The sequence below is a fragment of the Lycium ferocissimum genome, chromosome 5 (genome assembly GCF_029784015.1).
Source record: "Lycium ferocissimum isolate CSIRO_LF1 chromosome 5, AGI_CSIRO_Lferr_CH_V1, whole genome shotgun sequence".
NCBI lineage: Eukaryota > Viridiplantae > Streptophyta > Magnoliopsida > Solanales > Solanaceae > Lycium > Lycium ferocissimum.
The window spans coordinates 12,042,748-12,063,416 of NC_081346.1; the positions used below are offsets into that span (position 1 = coordinate 12,042,748).

Sequence of the window (20,669 nt, forward strand, 5' to 3'; positions counted from 1 at the left end):
AAGTTTTCCACACGGTCCCTGCTTGACTTATGTAGTCATGCTCCACTTCTGATTACCTTATATACCAGCCTTCCTTTCATAGAACCACCAAACAACTAAAAGATATACATCCTACTCCTCAAGCACCACTAGTGTGGTGCCTTATCCACCTCCCAATTCCACCCAGAACTGCCACAAATCGTCATCCCAATGGCCTTCACTGCCTCCCAAACCCACCTTTCTTTTTTGTCTTTTTTCACTCTGATCCTGCTTGTTCATGCAAGACTCAACCTTTACTCACCTGACCACAGTGCTCTTTTGCTTGTCCAAAAAGGCTTAGGCATACCTGCTCAACGCAATGCTCTTGAGAACCCATGCAACTCTGTTACAATATCATGCGAACGACGACTCACAAACAATTCATACGTGCTAAGAGTCACAAGGGTCGTCCTCAAATCCTATGGGCTAAAGGGCACTCTGTCTCCTTCCATTGGCAGGCTTTCTGAGCTCAAAGAACTGTCCCTCCAAAACAATGAACTCTTTGACATAATTCCAACTCAAATTGTCAGCTGCCGGAAATTGGAAATCTTGAACCTTCAAGACAACCAATTTTCTGGCAAAGTCCCGTCTGAATTATCATCTCTAGTCCGCCTTAGAATCCTTGACCTTGGCTCTAATGAGTTATCTGGGAACCTGAACTTCTTGAAATACTTTCCCAACCTTGAAAAACTCTCCCTTGCTGATAACATGTTCACTGGCAAAATACCTCAATCCTTGAAATCTTTCAGAAATCTCCGGCTCCTCAATATTTCAGGGAATAGTTTCCTTGAAGGGCCGGTGCCTGTCGTGAGTCAAGTTGAACACCTATCAGCAGACTTAAACCGAAAAGATTATGTTCCCAAGCGTTACATACTTGCTGAGAACTCAAGAAGGTCAAGACACATGCCTGCAATGGCACCGCAGCCCAGTTCAGGAAATGTCCAAGCTCCAGCACCTAGTAGAGTTGTGGTACCAGGGCACAAACATAACAAGACCAGAAGAAAGGTAAGCGCCTGGATTCTTGGATTCTTCGCTGGAGCTTTCGCTGGGGGCTTATCTGCGCTGGTCTTTTGCATGCTCTTCAAGGTGCTTATGTTTATCATCCGAGGGAGCACAAATGATTCAAGTTTAACAATTTTCAGTCCATTGATTAAGAAAGCCGAGGACTTGGCTTTTTTGGAGAAAGAAGACGGAATGGCATCACTAGAACTCATTGGGAAAGGTGGTTGTGGAGAAGTTTATAAAGCTGAGTTACCGGGAAGTAATGGAAAGATTATTGCTGTAAAGAAGATCATACAACCCCCAAGGGATGCTGCAGAACTCACTGAAGAAGATAGCAAAGCTATGAATAAGAAAATGCGCCAGATAAAATCAGAAATCAAAATTGTAGGTCAAATCAGACACCGGAATTTGCTTCCCCTACTGGCACATATGCCAAGACCAGACTGTCATTACTTGGTCTATGAGTACATGAAAAATGGGAGCTTACAGGATACCCTCCAGCAAGTCAGAGAGGGGACACGGGAACTAGATTGGTCAGCACGTCACCGAATTGCAGTCGGAATAGCTGCTGGACTCGAGTATCTCCATATAAATCACACTCAGCGTATAATTCACAGAGATCTAAAGCCAGGAAATGTCCTCCTTGATGATGACATGGAAGCTCGAATTGCGGATTTTGGCCTTGCTAAGGCTGTCCCAGATGCTCATACACATATTACAACTTCAAATGTGGCAGGAACTATAGGATACATTGCGCCAGAATATCATCAGACACTAAAGTTCACAGATAAGTGTGATATATACAGCTTCGGGGTGTTGCTTGGCGTGCTAGTTATGGGAAAGCTTCCATCAGATGAGTTCTTCCAGACCACTCCTGAGATGAGTTTAGTGAAATGGATGAGAAATGTCATGACTTCTGAGGATCCAAATAGAGCAATCGATCCAAAGCTGATGGGTAACGGAAACGATGAGCAAATGCTTTTGGTTCTCAAAATTGCCTGCTTTTGTACCCTGGAGAATCCAAAGGAAAGGCCTAACAGTAAGGATGTTAGGTGCATGTTGATGCAGATTAAGCAAAGTTGGCCATTAAACTAAGAGAGTATCCTTGTATAAGACTGTCCTTGTGTATTCTGTTATATCTCCACTATGAGAGACTGTCCTTGTGTATTCTGTTACATCTCCACTATGAGAGACTGTCCTTGTGTATTCTGTTACATCTCCAATATGAGAGACTGTCCTTGTGTATTTTGTTACAATTCCAATATAAGAAGTTTATATTTAGCTGTATGAGAGTTCTTTGCATAAGTGTCCTCTGCTATATTATGATACCTCAAAGCATGGTATGAAATTGAATGGAGTCCTTTCACTTGAGGCAGAAACTACTAATTCTCCAGACACTATTGTCTGAAGTTGGAGATGTGAATGGAATTCTTTCGACTCAGTGCAGAAACTACTAATTCTCCAATAGAACTAATATGATCAATATAGAAACACTTGTATCCACAGGCAAGAGAGCAGCTGGTGAATTGATCTATAACACTTCAAGTACCCTAGATCATGTAAGATTTTAAACATGAAACAGAAAGCACATCATTATTTGGTTCATTAGTATAATACAGCCGGCATTTAGAATCATTCGAAGAGGAAATAGTATTCTAACCACTAACACAGTAACACCCGATGAACTTATTTAGAATGTCTGGCGAAAACCTGAGCATCTTGAATGCAGCAGGCACCAATAACATGATTGTTTGTCCGGGTAATCGCTTTTTAACAACAAAAGGTGTAGAACCAGGATCCTCCATGCTGTGAGCTCAAAGCTAAAAGGCAGAAAGTACAAATCATGAATTCAAATTCTGTCTAAAGGTCATGAGGATGGTGTTTCCCTCCTATATGTTTTACTTCATCTAATGGTCTTAGCAAATTATGGAAACAAGAAAGGCATATTAGAACTGGAATTTGCAAAAACTAGTGTGTGTTTCCGTTTTTATTTGAAGGTTCTGTATCCTACAGTGTTGTGTCCTAACTTATCAATAACATCATATGGACTAAGACCTCATTTTGTTTTATACCTTTCGGTTTTATGTCAGCACTAAATTACATAAGTGTATCTCCCTATTCCTCGGTGTGAAATAAAAATCTGCATTCGTTAATCTTAGAGCAGATTATACATGCAATGGCAAATATGAAACCTTTCTAGACAGGATAATATGCCACTTAGTTTCGTCTTTAAGACATTGATACAATACATGGTATAAGATATACCTACTGGCCTGTAATCTGAAAAAGTTGGGCGATTTCGCGGTCGTCCTGACCTAATTGCACTTTCTGAAGGAAAGTCGAGCGAAATTCAATCACAGTACATGACAATGGTTTCTAGCACTAAAACTTCTTCAATCCATAAGATTGATTTGAAAACTAATATAAAAAATTGTGATTATCTTGAGAAAAAATGACAAGGAAATAAACAGCTGCATAGAAAACAAAAATTTAATTTTTCGAGAACATGTGGAGTATCGTACATCCTAAAAGCACATCTCTTATCAAAGTTTGCTAGTTAGTCCAACAGCTACAAAGAAATCATCCAACATCTAGAACGTTTAGAGGAGAAAAGAGGCATTCCAACTTTTAAGAAGATAAACCCCATTTCTGGACTCTTGTACAGACAAAGCTTTATGATTCCATATCTCCTTCAAGTACCTTAAAAATCTAGAAGTAACTGAGGAAGTATCCTCTCTAAATGTGTTGCTTCTATTTTGATACTGCCCTCCGCTTCAGCAATAGTAGCAGCACGTTGTATAGCTTCTACATCAAGGAAACAAATCTCAAGATAAAAAGAATGCATGGGTAAGTTTAGCCAAGTAAATAACATAATTTTTCTTCATTGATGCTCAAACCTGCTACAAAGACTCGGAGGAATTCAGAGCTCAGCTTCAGTGCATTTGCATTAGCTTTTAACATCAACACAGAAACACACACATGAGAAGGAAAACTCATTGTCCAAGGAATGTATTCCATTTAAGCAAATATATAACAAAGCGGAGTCCAACACATGTAAGAAAATGTAAATACCTGCATAAGAAACAGTTACTGAAGTTGGAATAAAATGCAGTTCTTGTTAAAGGTTAGATATGCCATTATTATCAAGAAGGTAATACACAGAAAAGCTTGCTCACCAGTCGCCACAAACCACATTTCTAGTACATCTAAAGCCGTTACAAGAAATGAGAAATGTAAGAATATTAAACTTCTTCTTTCCTTCGACTTATGCTACCTTGCATGCCATGAAGAGACTAACCTTTGTTAAATAATATAGAAAAAACAGAGAGAAGTATATTATTTTACTTTTCAAAGCACAAGGAAATATCTTGCTTGAAAATCCTTGTAACTTGACATGCGTGACATATAAACCTTGCGAACCTTCCTCTAGTACAAATTTGGGGAATATCCTAACTAGATCCTAGAACAATGTAATTAATTCACTTATGTTTACATTCATCTACACCAGGTACAAGTAAGAGAAATTGAATTTTAGACTCAGAACGTCTCTGTGATACATAAAATAAACCAAACAACCTTCACGGAAAAAATAACGCAATCTTTCTGTCTTTTTCTTTTCCCTTTTGTTAGGGCAAAAGAACTGAGAGAGCACATCTGGTCTGCAAAACTATCTTGAACAACGACCTGGATTGTAGAATCGGATTATGTTTGTTATAAGTTCATTCCATGCTCTCTTTCTCCCATTAAGCACCTAGCCTATTTCTCATGTCATACCCCTTTCTAGCAGATATGTAATTGGCATCTATAATTCCTTCCCAATTAAACTAACTGATTGGTTTATCTCCAAAATATTTAGATAGATCATGCCTTAATCCACATTCAAAAATTCCAAAAAACAAAAAAACCATCTCAAAGTACGTATGAGTAGCGAGTTCATTAATTAACATGCATATACACATATCGCCATAAAATGAACTTAAAAGTAATTTCACTTTAAAGTCTAAAATTTCCAGCGTATATTTAACCAATTGAATCAATTTAACAAATGTAATAGCGTGAATTAGATATTTATTGGGCAAGTTATTACCAAAGGTAGGGCGACTTCTCTTTGATGATCCAGCTCCAACCTACAAACACATTTACAAAATGCTTTTCAAGTTTAACAGCACACACTTGAACCATACACAATAATTCCAAACAAAATTCGCAGACTGATCAAACTTAAAGTAAAATGTTTTACTCTAATTTCACCGGATAAAAATTAAAATTCAAAAAATTCGGGAAAAAACAAGGAAATAATGTGAAAAATGAAAGGATTGACGAATTATATATACCTCGTTGTCCATATTCTCAGATAATTCATTTTTCCCACGCTCTGCAACAATTATCAATTACGTAACGAGAAAATAAAAGCAATAAAGTTCAATTGCAGAAGAAAACGTGAAATAGAACCTGCAGCTTTCCTTTTCCAAACTAGCTTGAAAATTTCGTGGACCAAATCCTGTTTCAATACAAACAAAACAGTTTTATTTTTCTCAGATTAAATAATTTCGTCAGGGAACAAATTAATGTTCGTATTGAAAGTGGAAAATTGAGAAAAAAAGAAGAAGGTATGATTACCGGATCGAAGGTGTTCTCCTTCTCCATCGGATGCTCCCTCCCTCAAATGAATAGCGAATCCGCAACAACGCTGAAAAGGACAGAAAGGGGCAAACAAGAATGTTCACACTAAATTCCATTAAAATAAAAGGACAGCAACAAGAAGCCCTTATAGCTCAGTGGTAGAGCGTCAGTCTTGTAAACTGAAGGTCCGTAGTTCGATCCTGCGTGAGGGCAACTTACACTTCTCTGCATATTTTTTGTTTTTTTCAGATTGCTGAGAGTGTTGACGGTTCACGATTATTTTATTGAATTCATCGATTTTTCTATCTATTTTGTTTAGCCAAAACCAAACTTCTTGATTGGTACACTTCAATTAATTTTTGATACTTTTCCTAAGACGTCATGGGAGACGCTAGTTATAATACAATACAGGGCATGCTTGCATAGAATATTGGCAAAAGGTGATGTGTTAATGAACATGAGAAACGGCTAAATAGAGATTCGTCTCACTATACATTAGTGTGAAACAAATTAAGCAAAGACGATAAATCCAAATCATACGAGTGGAAAGATTTTAATCTGAATGGGACTCAAGAATTAAGTTTACTAAGACTAAATATCCAATGAAGAAAATCTAATACAAACAAAATGAAAGATATATATCCAATATCTTATGACTTGCTACTCAAGATCAATTGAATACACTGTGGCATGCTACTCAAAATCTCAAAACTAATCTAGTTTTAACAGGAGTAGCAGAATATTTTTGGGAGTTGGGGACTATCGATGTTAACTACATATTGGTCTAATCGTTGTTTGCATCATCCCAGGTTCAAAGCAAAAAATTTAATGCCTTTTTAACTTAATATATAAAAAACGGGTGAAAATCTTTTGTCCTCCTCAACTTTGCTTTAAAAATTAAATTCCCCCCCTCAACTATGAACTATAGACATTCCCCCCCCCCCCCCCCGCCCTCTCCCCCCATCCTATGCAATGTTATTTTACCCTTGATATTTTCAATTCTCCATCTATGTAATATCGTATTATTTTATATAATTTTTTTTAACCTAGGTATTTATATATTTTTATTTAAGTTCATTAACATGATAAGTAGAGTAATCCGTTTATGAATTTGTCACAATCTAATAAGACTATTTTTTTATGAATTTTATTTTAATATTACATGTGTTAAGTATGTTATACGTATGTTATATGTATATAGATGTTATAAGTATGTTATATGTATATAGATACATGTTTCAATTCTCTATTGGCCACTATTGTATATATAGGTAAATGAGTTTTAGTTGTTAATAATGAAATATTTTCTAAATTATAATTTAAAATCCATTCACAATAATAAAAATAGATAATGTTTGGGAATTTGTTATAAAATATACCCTTATTTTTATTAATTATTTTGTTACCTGTTGAAAATATATTTATAAAGTTATTATTAACTGTTATTTACACTTGTGTAAATAGATATTAGAGTTTTGATTATTATTAAAAAATTAATTTTTTTATTCTACTCATTTATTTCATTATAGAACGTCATTCTCATATACTCGATTAGTATTTCTCACTTTTATTTTTTCGTCTGAAAAGTATTTATTTTTTGTCATAGAAAATTTGTTACATAGATTAAAAGATAAAAATATTATGATTTTAAAAAAGTAGAATAAAAAAACAAAGGTTGATAATAAGGGTAGAATAGGCATTTTAAAAAATCATTTAGGATAAAGGGGAGAGAATGTCTATTGTTCAAAGTTGTGGGGAGTTTGATTTTAAAGCAAAGTTGGAAAGGAAGGGTAAATGATTTTCACCCTATAAAAAATATTTTACCCATAAATTTATTGGGTACTGTTTGATTTAATGTTATCAAATTAAACTTACCCTAAATATTGGGTATAGTTTGAACAATAACAAATAATAATTGACTGGATACCGCTCAATTCTACCGGTTCAATCAATTTTTCTTAAATTATCCATTTGACACCTATATGGATTGCATTACTCTTGGGTTTGTAGAGAGATCCATGAAAGATCCATGCCAATCTTAAGCAATTAGAACTAAATCAGGGAATATAAAGGAAAATTCTCTTTGTCCCAAAATTATTCTTCCTTTTCTTTTTTAATTATTATTTCCAAAATGGTGTCCACTTTCTTTAAAAGAAATTTGATATACTAATACAATAATTCTGGGAGACCAGCTGTCTTTCCCCTTCTTAATTAAATATCCTTTTGTATTTTATAATCCGGATATGAAAAACGAGTATATGGAGTTGTATATCCCTCGAAAATATACTAAACAGTTATTCAAAAAGCAGGCAACAAAATGTTAGAACTAATGGGAATTGTCTTTGTAATTCATTACAGATGTTTTTTTTTCCTATTCAAATTGTAACTCATCGTAGGAAATTATTTTGTTGAATCGATGCTGTTATTACCTTCATGAAGCACTATAAGAAGTAAGCAAATTCTTTTACACAATTAAGAAATTAAAAATGATATACATATACCAAACAAGTAATTTGGACAAACATATATAATCAATCTCAGTCCTTATTTCTGACATTCAGCTTAGAGATGCTAACCATGGGTTATTTAATGCTAAAAGTAATTAGTAACACTGTATCAAAAAATGGATATAGTTTATATAAAGCTTAATATATTGCTGTGAGGGCCACTTAATCGTAATAAATCGTGTAATCTTCCCTCCCCGGAGAGACCATACGTAAGCCCTTACGCAAATTAATAAGTATGATTATTATTCCAAATATAGACACAAATAAAGCTGATGATTAACACTAACAAAACCACTATTTTTATAACAAAACCACTATTTTTATGGAATTAATTAAGCTTAAGGTTTGGTATTATTCCATGTTACTCCATATTAAATATCATTAGCTACTAAGGGGTTCCCACTTAATAGGAATTTGTGTTGACAAAAAGCCGACTGGGTGGCTGACATGTGCTTAGCTTTCTCAACAGCATTTCTGTTTTTTATTTTTCTTTTAAAAGCACAAATAAGTTCTACGTAGGAAACTCCAACAGCACCTTCACCTTCACGGATAGCTTTAGGGTTTGTCGGTTAATTAGCTCCTCTAACATCGTTATCATCATGGTTAACTAGAGAGACTTTAGTACTACTAATTAATTAGCCTTGCTAAATATCAACATCGACTTTTTCTCCTTCAATCCTTCTCCTTTCTTTTTTCAATGACCATCATGTGATCAGTTTTCCTTAATGATGCAAAACAACTAGCTGTGACATTAATTGCACTAGCTAATTTATTTAAATTAGCAACTCCTACTATCCTAGGTATATATATAATAATATGTATATAAAACTAGGCAAATAGCTAGCTTACACTAGTGTAATTTTGTCATTAAAAGAGCCAAATATCTCCATCTAATATGAATTATAGGAAAAGAAAAGAAATGGAAAGAACAGGTATTCATTGCGTGGGTTCGACACAACATATATTAATGGCAGAATAGTCAAATAAAATTTTTTATTTACACAGAAATTGATATTCCGGACCTTATACTTTACAGGTTTTCGTGTAGGTAGCCATACTTGTTCAAACACACTATTTTAAATTATGTTGGAAGCAAAGCCTATTTGTTATGCACTTTCTGCGCCAAACATGGCAAAGCGTATAGCTTATATACACTTGCTTAGTACTACTAGTACATAGGGGAGAGAATTAATTATTAATTGTCATGTCAAAGTGTCAACCTTGTATTAGCCGTTCGTCAAGTGGTAGCTTTCATGTCTCCCTTCCCCACTAATGAACTTTTCCCTAGAACTATCATTATTGCAGAAAATGTCCAATTTTGCATGTTTCACGCTGCATCTATATATTAAACAACTCTCCCCTTTTCTTTTATTGCATTTTACATTACTATTATTGATCACTATTATTCCATTAACAATAAAATATGCTTACTTGAAAAATCATTAGTTATAACTTATAACTATTTTTCCTTTTCTTAACGTCCATCAAGAAGAATGAAGGTATAAAAGCATAGCAGTGGAAAGCACAGCACTAGTAGTAGGTGCAAGCACACATATATTTTCAAATTCAGTTGAATTCATATTATGAAAGGCACATGGTGCACAAACTACATATTATCATATGAATACTTTTTGGTTGGGGAATGGTGATCGCCTTTTGAACATATTGTAACAGTTTCTTTTCCTTTTGTTTCGTTTGCTTTTCTTGCTACCAAATCACAGTATAGTTCCAAAAGAGTACTTAAGAAATTAAAAGGAGCATCTCCAAATTGAATGTATATCAACAGATCAGAAAGATGTGCTCTGGATTTTCAGAATAAAACATACGTAAGCTTTCATGATATAAATCATAGGACTTTAAGAATCAAAAGGCTAGCCAGCTTAGTTTAAAAAGTAATACAAGTACTTACGTTGTTTCAATGACATGAAATTTAAGAAAGAAATAAAAATATCTTTGAAACTTATGATTTTAAACATGTCATAATATTTGTGTGGCTATCAAACTTTTGAAATTTAGTTTAAATTAACATACCGTTAAGTAATACAAGTACTTCCGTTGTTTCAATGACATGAAATTTAAAAAAGAAATAAAAATATCTTTGAAACTTATGATTTTAAACATGTCATAATATTTGCGTGGCTATTAAACTTTTGAAATTTAGTTTAAATTAACATGCCGTAACATTTGTGTGGAGCTTGTTATTAAGGATAACAGAATTTAAATTAAATTATTTTCAAATTTAAAAAGAAACTTTCTTTTTCAAACATGCTAAAAAAGAAATAGGGCCCCGTGAATTAGAACGAGGAAATGCATATCTTCTCATTATTCGAGAATTTCTCAAGCATTTCCACAATGGTAACATTTTTTTTTTTTTGGCTGAAGAAGACATAATTTATACTCCAGTAACTAGCCATTATAGAAAGTGGCCCTTCTCCTCATTGTTTGAGGGAACTGCCCTTCGCAGAACAGTTATATACAAGGCGGTAAAATAAAACATAGTAGTTTAATTGATCATAAACAACAATGTGGTGAGAATATATAAATCATATCCACGATTCAATGAACATGAAAAAGTAGTTTAATTTAATATTATAATTAATTAACTGATGAATAATAATATTGGTTAACTCTGACGTGAAGTTGAAACAATAACCTGCCAAACTCTAATTTCTCCATCCAAGCTTCCACTAAAAACAGAAAGAACCCCATTATTATTATTATTTCCATTTTCTTCAACATCATCATCATCCCAAGCTGCTGCAACAGACTTCACTGGTTTACAATGCCCTTCAAGAACTACCGAACAAAAATATCCACATTCTTTACTACTAGTAGTAGTACTACTACTACTCTTTTCCCAAATCCTCACACTTCTGTCAGTCGATCCACTTATTAAAACACCATCAAAATAAATCAAGCACAAAATTGCACCCTTATGTCCTTTCAACGACCACGTCGCCAACATATAATCAACACATTCCTCTCTTTCCCATACTAAAATGTTTTCGTCACATCCTCCTGAAAATAAAATTGTCCCGTCCTTATTTAAAGCTAATGCATTCACTGATGACTTGTGTTTTTTCAATGTTGTGACCAAGCTATGCTTATTTTTTTCTCTTTGCCAAACTTTTATTTCCCCGTCAGCCGAAGCCGTGTAAACGACGCCATCGTGAGATACAACAATAGCGTTAATAGCATCAACGTGGCCTAAAACGGATTCTAAACAAGAAAAATCTGACTTTTTCCAAATTTTGAGGGTTCTATCCCATGAAACTGAATACATTAATCCATCATTAACAGCTAATCCTGAAACAGTATCTGCATGTTCGATCCATAATTTTTGCTTGTGACGTCTAATTTGGACGTAATTTTTTGGAAGAATGCCACGTCGGACTCGATCTTTCAAAGTTGGTAGAGTCGAGAGGAGATGGTGCTTTTCTGTTTTGGCTTTGAGTTTCCAAATCCTAATTTTGCAATCTTGGTGGGCTGTGAAGATTTTTGATTTGGTAAAAACAATTGATTTTACTAAGCCAAAAGATGAAGTTAATGTGTCGATAAGTTCATAGGTATTTAAATCGAAGGCAGTGATTTCATTGAGAGATGCAGCATATAAAATGTTGTTGTGAATGGCTAGATGGGAAATTTGAGGGGTTATGGTTTTGAAAGAGGCTATGCAAGAATTATGAGAATTAGGAGAAATCACAAAGGTGTCAATACTGCAAGAGCTATTTTCTTCATATGTTGTTGAAGTAGTGCTTTGTTTTTCATCCGAATTTGAATCTTCAAAATAAGCTGATGATGAATATTGACCATTATTGCAAAACCATTTTGGCACCTCCATTTTTTCTTTGTCGTTAATTTGTTGAAGGCAACAAATGAATAATGGAGAAGTGTTTGGTTTGAGGGGGGTATTTGAAGGCTGAGGCCAACAATAGGGTCGAATAAAAAATGCATGCAAAAGGGCGAAGGGAATTTGACGCCTGGCCTTTAATTTTGTCTATAAAAATAATGTTATGTCAGAAATCAAATCGTGACTTTATGGTGGAGCAATATGAGTCATGTTAAAGTCAGTTGGTTGGTCCAAGTGTTGTCCGATGGGAATTTTCATATAATTCTCACTAAGAAAAACCTAGCACTCCTACTAATTTGTAGCTAATGCGGTTCTTTTCATTTACTGATATTTGGTCGCCGGTCTATAAGTTCTACTAATTATGTAATCCCTCAACCAACTAGACGCTATTTAATGCAGCTTAATAGTCAATTCGATTATTTTCGGATTATTAACTTCTGTTAGTCTGTGCATTAATAGTAGTAAAATTTACTTGGCATAGCTTCCATTATTACCTATTTATGGAACATAACTAAACTTTTCAATAATTATATTTAGTAGCTAAAGTATAACATATTTACTCCACATAGCTACCAGTTTTTTACCACTCATCTGATAACTTTCCACACCCCTAAATTTAAGCCAACAAAAACGTCTCTCTCTCCTATCCCACTAACTTCACGCCATTATTCACAATATCCCTAAATTTTCTCCAATTTCAAATCAGTTTTACAATTCTACAACTTCCCTTTGTTATCTCTAATTAACTACTCATTAATTTCACTCATGATTCAAATCTAATTCCCAAAAAAGGTAAGATTCTATACTGATTTTTTAATTTTCACCGTGTATTTAACCTATATTTTCGGAGTATTTTTTTTTTTTCGTTTGAATCAGTAATGCAACTCTAAATAATTAATTATCAGTGATGCAGAGGTATATTTATCTTATATTTTCAGTATATTTAGTTCATTTTTTTTTCGTACAGTTATTACAGATCTGTTAATTAACCAGATCTATTTTTTATGTGCATTTTAAGTATATTTTTCTCGTTATTTTTTTTTTCACATGTTTCTTCGCTTAAGTCGTGTTTATTGTTCTTCACCATAACGTAATTTTTAAGATTTTTAAGTATATTCGTGTGTATTTTGTTGACAGTTATTACGTATCTGTAAGTAAAATTTTTGATCATTTTTTTCAGTGATTGTGGTGTGTATGTGGCAGCTTTGCCGAATACTTGAGCTCAAGTGAAGTCATCCCAACCGAATTGATGCAAATTGGCACCGTATGAGATACGGTGCCCTTTTATGCGACTATGCATGGGATAAGTCAAACAACAATGCATCAAGTGATAACGAGCAACCTCCAAGACCAATTAGACCAAATAGCTTGATTACGATGCGCTTGATAAAAGATCTTGATTAGGCCACCAAGTCTTTTGTGTTTTTGATTTTCATGTTGAACAATAGCGTAGTTGGTTGCGACTTTTGTTGCGTTTTTTAATTTTGGACATATCGTTTCATGTGCGTAATGTTTTTTAGGATGATTAATGTTGAACACCACCTTATGATTTTTATATTGTTGTTTCTTTCAAGTATGTTATTTTTTCAATGTATACATTCCATTTTTCATTTTCTCGTGAAATGTATTCATTTAACAAAGCAAGATATCTAACTTGAGCAAATACGGAATATACATAAAATATATACGAGATATATTTCATAAGTCCATTTTTTAATGTACAAAGGTGTTACAAAAGTTAAAATTTCATCTAAATACACTTCAAATATATGTAAAAAATATATGAAATATAGTTAACAAGAAACGAATAAGATTTATATACCGATCGATAAAATGCAACTAAAATATAGCCCAAATATATATGAAAAACAAATATTAAAAAAAATTCACAAGGCAGAGTTTAAATTTCGCTATGCCCCCAACCCGCATACACTTGTGAAGGAATTACCAAAGTTATGCTTTGGGACCCGCATACTTATGCCTTATGGACTTGGCATAAGTATGCGGTCCGCATAACTTTGATAATTCCTTCACAAGTTTATGCCGGTCCGCATAATAGTTTGTCCATTAAAAGTATGCCCCCACCGCATAAATTTGTAAAGGAATTACCAAAGTTATGCGTCGCACCCGCATACTTATGCCTTATGGGCGAGAATTGGCATAAGTATCTCTTGTCCGATAACTTTGATAATTCCTTCACAAAGTTATGCGGTCCAAAGATAAAAGTTTGCCCATTAAAAGTATGCCCCCACCGGCATAACTTTGTGAAGGAATTATCAAAGTTATGCTTGACCCGATACTTATGCCAAGTCCGCCCATAAGGCATGAGTATGCCGGTCCCGCATAAAATTTGTAATTCCTTAACTAATCATTGAATCTTTTATTTTTTGGTTAAAAATATGAATGTACTTTTTTGAATTCAAATTTTTTTGAATTTGTGTAGGCTGTTTGAATGAGATATGGGATCGTATATGGAATGGGATGATATTTGCGTGAATCGGGAACAATAAAGCTCGATTTTAATTTAAATTGGAACGATTTTTGTTTCCATAAATATAGCAATTTCGGTTAGCCCAAAATCTATATTTCCGCTATATTTGCACTATATTTTAGTATACCAAATATTGTACCTAAATATAGAGACATCTAGCTACGAATTGTAAATATATAACATTTAGTTATAGGTTGTTAGAATGAGCTAAAAAGTAGCTGTTTATGAAAATTTTACTTAATAGTATATAGTACGTAGAGCAGTAGTTTTTTTTTTTTTTAATATCATTTTGAGGTTGTTAGAAAATTTTGATACAGAAAGAAGGAAAAGCGAAGAGAGATATAAAAAAGAGAGTAAAGAATAAAAGAAGGCTTGAGTCGTGATACGATTACTGTCTTAAAAGAGTGATCGTCTTTGTCTATGGAAATACCAAACAATGCTCTTCCGGGGTCCAATTTATTCGTTGAACTTAAAACATTGACTGATATGAAATAAATAAATAAATAAATAAATAGATTTAAGATTACACTCATTATGAAAATTTACAGAACTTTTATCAGAACAAATGCGGTCACTTTAGAAGATAACGGTGAGATTTGATTTGTATACCTTATTATAATTAATTTATTCTCGCTCATGATACGTTTTCACTGAAGAATAATTCTTTAAATAAATTTATCTCAATCATGATATGTACCTCTCAGAAATATAATTTTTTAACTCCAATATTACAAAATCTAATAAAATTGACATGCAACTAAGATAATTATTACGGTTATAAGATAAATAATTTGTTCTAACATGTTAAAATATATTGCTTTGACAAAATTTATTTACATTACCAATATATATAATTGAAACTGATTTTTACTTTTTACATTACCAATCCGGCCAAACCCCCCATCATGACAAGGGGATGATGGATTAAAATAAAAATAAAAAAGGGGGAGGGAGGAGGGAGGAGGGAGGAGGGAGGAGGGAAGGAAGAAATTATAGACCATCTTTTTTTTTTCTTCTCAACAATGAATATACCCAGTGTAACGAAAAGTAATGGGAAAAAATAAAAATATAAAAAGAGTGAAAGAGCTAGGAAGGGATCCTTGAGTGAGAGTCAAGGTAGGGAAACTTCATAGACACTTAAAAAAATAAAGCATGAAATGCCTGTTAATATAAGCTATTAATGTATGAAAAAGGAACAAAGATCGTCTTAAAGAGGCATCCGGCACTGATCTACTAGAGAAATAAATAATTAAAGACTTAATTAAGGAACAGCTTTTGTAGCGTACGTGCTGTGTTTTGTGGAAATAATGGAATTAGTCTGATAATGCTCACCAATTAGTGTCATTAACCTTATTTCTGATTCTAAAACATAGTATTAAGAAGTAAGAATTTGACGAGATTTGTTCAAAAAGATGCACGTCCTTCGTCTGTAGCATGTGAATCGGCAGGTATTTTTCTGTAAACGCTAGACTGTAGCTATGCTAAAGTCAAATCACAGATTAATTTTTCTTTTATTGTGCCCACAAAGTTTACTAGTTTATGGATTGGCAAATTAATTAAGGTTGCTTTGGTACCTTCTTGCCCGTAAGGTGACTCCATGTCATGGCCGGAGCCACCTTAGGTGAAGGGCGGTCCCCGTACGCCCGGCCTGCCGGCCCGCTCTGAAGAATTCATGATTTATATATGTTTCAGGCCGGTGAGAGAGAGTGCGGAATAAGGATTGATTTCACTGTATCCATCGTAGCCCACCCCATCTACCTATTGTCGGAGGTCAATTGTTGCTCCTCTCTCGAGATTGCAATCCCTATCGAGTCGGGAAGGAATGAGTAATGGGTCGGGGAATCGGCATCGGCCCTCTTGGATCCCAGAGGAGCGGGGAGTAGGTAAGTTAGTATCGATCCGGTGAAGAAAAGAGAATTTCGTTGATAGAGACGTTAGATCTAGAGGAAGCATCTGGTCACATATCCCATATGAGAACCCCAGAGCCCAGGAAAAGGAAACTGTTAGGTGCGCACCTTTCGCCGAAAAATTACACGATGTACATAGGTTAAATGTATATATTTAATTTTGCACACCTTTAACACAAGTGAGAAGAAAATTTGCATATCCTTCACTAAATTCCTGGCTCCGCTACTGTTCCATGTCAATTGTCAACCAGATTTTGAACTTTGAAGCCTAATGGAAGAAGGACATGAGTCGTAATATCATTTGACTAACAAAAAAAGACCATTAAGAACTTTCGGTTCTACAAACATAATCATTTGTTAAGAGTTGAAACCGGTACCACTTTGACTTAAACAAAGGGTTTATTGAGTAGTACGTAAGAGAAATATTAGAAAATTCTTATAATGTAAACCTTTTTTAGTGAAAAGTCTTATAGAGTGAATCTTTTTTCTCTTTTTTTGAGAGAAACCATAAAGATTTTGTTTAATCTGGTCTTGGTTGCAAATTTACATCTCAAACATATGAAAAGAGATCAAATAAGTGAATAACAAGGGAGAATCAAAATGCTAATATGCATTAGGTCACACCTACACATTGTCTAACTAAACATTGATACTCCTTCCCTTATATTCCCTCCGTTCAATTTTACTTGTCCAATTTAGACTTTGCAAATTCTTTAAAAAAAATTATTAATATGACTATTTTACCACAATACCCATATTAATCGATGTTTAGTCTTAGGTCCTGAGAAATAATTTGAGGAATAGTAATTAATGATATGAGTAAAACATGAATAAAAATATGTTTTCTTTTGATATGATAAAAGCAATAAGTAAAAGTGAAAATATTTTTTTAGTATAGTGGACAAGTAAAAGTGAATGGGAGGGAGTACATTTTATGAGTCTTTATTTAGTTTGGTATGAGTTTGCGAAAGTAAATGAGACATTTATAGCTTGTGTTTTAAATTAATTAAGATGGGTATAATGTACCAAAATGCTCTATAAATTTTATAATCTCAAAATTCCATATGGATATTAAAATAAAGAAACTATTAAATATAAAAAGTAAACTTTCTTTTATAATAGACGTAGAAAATGTAAACTACATAAATTGAAATGGACGGAATATCAAGTTTGAAGAGTCAATGTATTTGTCCAAAAATAAAACGTCGATTGTGCATTGATATGCAGAGAGATGCACGACATTCTTTGGTGTAATTGAGCCTTCCACAATGTGTTTTGGGCTAAACTGATCTCGTTAGTTCAAAAAATTGCACGGTTTGTGCTTCAAAATGGGTGGTCTTCAATTTTGTCCTTCAAAATGGGCGGTCTTCAATTTTGTCCTTCAAAATGGGTGGTCTTTAATTTTTGGTCTTCCTTTCATTTAATGAATTTTTTCGGACCAAAATGCCCTCCAACCTAGAAGCACGACTCCATTTTTTCTTCACCCTTGTTGGTTATTGAAAGAATCAACTGGAGAATAAGAAAATCTGGTGTAACTGAATCGAGACTAATTCAAGCGAATAATCGAACCCTTTTCTTGGGTCCTTGCGTATTTGGTCAAAGGAAAATCTACAGGCCTGTGGTCTTTGTCCAATATATTGCAAGACGTTGATTTATCTTTAATCTCGAGAGAATTGTAGGAATATTGAAGCCTCTGATTCTGTTCCTAAATAATATTTGTTGTAATTCTTAGCTTAGGTGCAAGTGAAGAGCAAGATGCAAAGTGAAAGTGCACAGTGTTGTTGCTTCACTCATTTTTCCTATGATTATTGTTGGCATGCTTGATGAAATGCTACTCTTTGAAACTAATGAATTGCTACTCTTTTATACTTCTAAGTTGAGCAGCTATATATTCTTTGCTTGCACCGACTTTGATAGTAGTTGATATCATTGAATGTTGTGGGCCTGTGGCATCTTCATCTGCACTTTCTGTGGCTGATGTAAAATCTTTTATTTGCTCAGCTTTGGTCATTAAAGAGTTGCTCATCCCTCAGGGAAACAACTTCAGTTAGTTTGTTAAATTTAAGGAGTAGCTCTTCTGCTAGAGTTTTATCTCTTATGAGCGTGACCCGCTACTCTACCTACTCCAATGATGATTCTTGTCCCTTCGTGAAGAGGAGGTCTCGTGGACCAGTAATGGCCACCAAGAAAAGGTCTGATGGTAGGGGTTGTGACTTGACTTTTCTGGACATTAAACCTGTTAACCGTTTTGAACCGGACCGGACCGGTAACCGGTTAAAAAACAGGAATCGGCCACCGGTTCCGGTTTACCGGTTAAAAACCCGAAACCGGAACCGGTCCGGTTCAAACACGTCCAAAACCTTTTTTTTTTTTTTTTTTTGTATAGTATATATATATATATATATATATATATATTATAGTATTTATTAGTATATTGTAGGTATATTTACATATGTTATATAAGTTTATAAGTAAAGTTTATATATTTATCGACTAACGGTAACGAAGTCAGCAATACGACATTTACGTGTATATATATATATATATATATATATATATAGTTATATATGCTTAAGTTATACTACATAGACCTAAAATATAGTAAGAACATACTTATATATATCAATATACTTAGGTTATATAACTTTATATATATATATATATGTTTAAGTTATATGTATACTATATATTATAAGTATATTTTAGGTATATTCCTAACTTAATATAAGTAAAAATATGAACACAAGTAAATAGAAGAAAGCTCAATGATCCATATATTTTATTCATTCTTGGATAACATTTATTTGCAAGTTGTAGTTTTTTTAACTTGCAAATAATACATGAGTTGCAAAGAAATAGTAGAATAATAAAATCACCAATTCTCAATCATTTGGTTAATTTCCCCCATATCATATTCGGCCATGGAGATATCTTCATAGTCTTCCATTTGGTCCGGTCCACTTGCTATCAAATCTTCAATCTCTTCCTCTTCGCCTTCCTCCGCTTCTAAGTTTTGGTTGCGTCGCTCCGATCTAATCCAATCGCTACTTGCACGCTAAAGCCGGATAATGAGTGTCTATGGTCTCCATTTTGTTGTCTTCCTTGGCTAAATGCACTCTCCGAAGCCACAGTTGATACTTGAACCGTAAGGATATCTCGAGCCATTCTTGAGAGTATCGGATGACTTGCGTTGTATTTCCTCCACCATGCTAAGACGTCCAACTCATCTAGTTCCTTGATATCCACATTTGGCTGCATCAAATAAAAGTTATATTCATTAAAGTTTGCATTACAAGAAGGAGTTGGCTGTGAATGTAAAACTTTTAAATGCGACAAGCCCTTTTTGCTACTTTGAGAAGTAGTAGGTCATGGAGCAATGGGTGTAGCATGTTCTTCCAAATTAGAATAATGAGTAAAAACTTTTCTAAACTCGTCATCAATAATAGTTCGAGTTCAAACAGTAAAGATGGTTGAACTCCTCTTCAATTTCTAAAAATGTATAAATTTGACCAACCAATGCTTCAGTATAAGACACTTTTAAATAAGGATTTAAAAGAGAACCCAATATAAATAAAGTTGGGATGGAAAAAAATACTTCTTAAATTTGATTATCATATCAAAAATAGCCGCTTGATAACCGGGTTTATATTTATACTCTTGTAAAACTCTAGCTATTTCCCCTAAGTAGGCTAAAATTCCGGTTACCGTGGGATAGAATTGCTTAGAAAAAGCAAGAGTTGCATTCTAAAAAATTTCTAAGAGTTCAACACATTCCTTAACATCTTCCCAATGCGTAAAATTTAACCAATCATCATTATTAATATTACATTTGTTGTGAACTTGTTGTATGGGAATCCTATACTCATATGCTTGTTGTAGCATAATGTAAGTGTAGTTCCACCTAGTCTCAATTTCTACTTGAATTTTCCTAGGTCTAAGGTTATTTTCCACACAAGCATTCTTAAAATCTCTAAGTCTTCCCTATTAGCATTACAAAAAAAGAAACGCAACCGCATCTCTAACTTTTTGAATAGAATCGTCAAAACACACAAGACCATCTTTAACAATTAAGTTTAAAATGTGACAACTACATCTCACATGAAAAATATTTTTTAGCGGAGGGTTTAATTCTCTTTTTAAAATACCAATCGCCTTTGTATTATTAGAAGCATTATCTAAAGCAACACAAAGTGTTTTTCTATAAATGTTAAAAAATCTCATAATAGTAGACATTGAATCCGCTAAAAATTTTCCATCGTGACAACCTTTTC

General features: G+C 33.8%; 3 protein-coding genes and 1 non-coding gene across 5 annotated transcripts; 2 read left to right on the forward strand and 2 right to left on the reverse strand.

Moving 5' to 3' along the window:
• LOC132056022 (leucine-rich repeat receptor-like serine/threonine/tyrosine-protein kinase SOBIR1) lies at nucleotides 1-2,307 on the forward strand. The gene has a single exon (XM_059448061.1). The coding sequence runs from the start codon at nucleotides 190-192 to the stop codon at nucleotides 2,113-2,115; it is 1,926 nt and encodes a 641-aa protein (XP_059304044.1). The 5' UTR covers nucleotides 1-189; the 3' UTR covers nucleotides 2,116-2,307.
• Nucleotides 2,308-3,496: 1,189 nt separating this feature from the next.
• On the reverse strand, nucleotides 3,497-5,745 carry LOC132056023 (protein MHF2 homolog). Of its 2 annotated transcripts, none has more exons than XM_059448063.1 (6): nucleotides 5,641-5,745; nucleotides 5,473-5,521; nucleotides 5,355-5,395; nucleotides 5,108-5,147; nucleotides 3,918-3,971; nucleotides 3,497-3,822 (listed from the first exon to the last, which is right to left on the reverse strand). In XM_059448063.1, exons 1-6 carry the CDS (start codon nucleotides 5,665-5,667, stop codon nucleotides 3,722-3,724), a joined length of 312 nt encoding a protein of 103 aa, XP_059304046.1. In that variant the 5' UTR covers nucleotides 5,668-5,745; the 3' UTR covers nucleotides 3,497-3,721. The 2 variants fall into 2 exon arrangements, with proteins under 2 accessions (XP_059304046.1, XP_059304045.1); XM_059448062.1 differs by having other exon boundaries at nucleotides 3,497-3,825; nucleotides 5,641-5,740.
• A 39-nt stretch (nucleotides 5,746-5,784) lies between these two features.
• Nucleotides 5,785-5,856, forward strand: TRNAT-UGU (transfer RNA threonine (anticodon UGU)). The gene has a single exon. It is a non-coding gene; the product is annotated as a tRNA-Thr (tRNA).
• Nucleotides 5,857-10,659: 4,803 nt separating this feature from the next.
• Nucleotides 10,660-12,012, reverse strand: LOC132058208 (protein JINGUBANG-like). The gene has a single exon (XM_059450756.1). The coding sequence runs from the start codon at nucleotides 11,989-11,991 to the stop codon at nucleotides 10,774-10,776; it is 1,218 nt and encodes a 405-aa protein (XP_059306739.1). The 5' UTR covers nucleotides 11,992-12,012; the 3' UTR covers nucleotides 10,660-10,773.
• Between the last annotated feature and the right edge of the window lie 8,657 nt (nucleotides 12,013-20,669).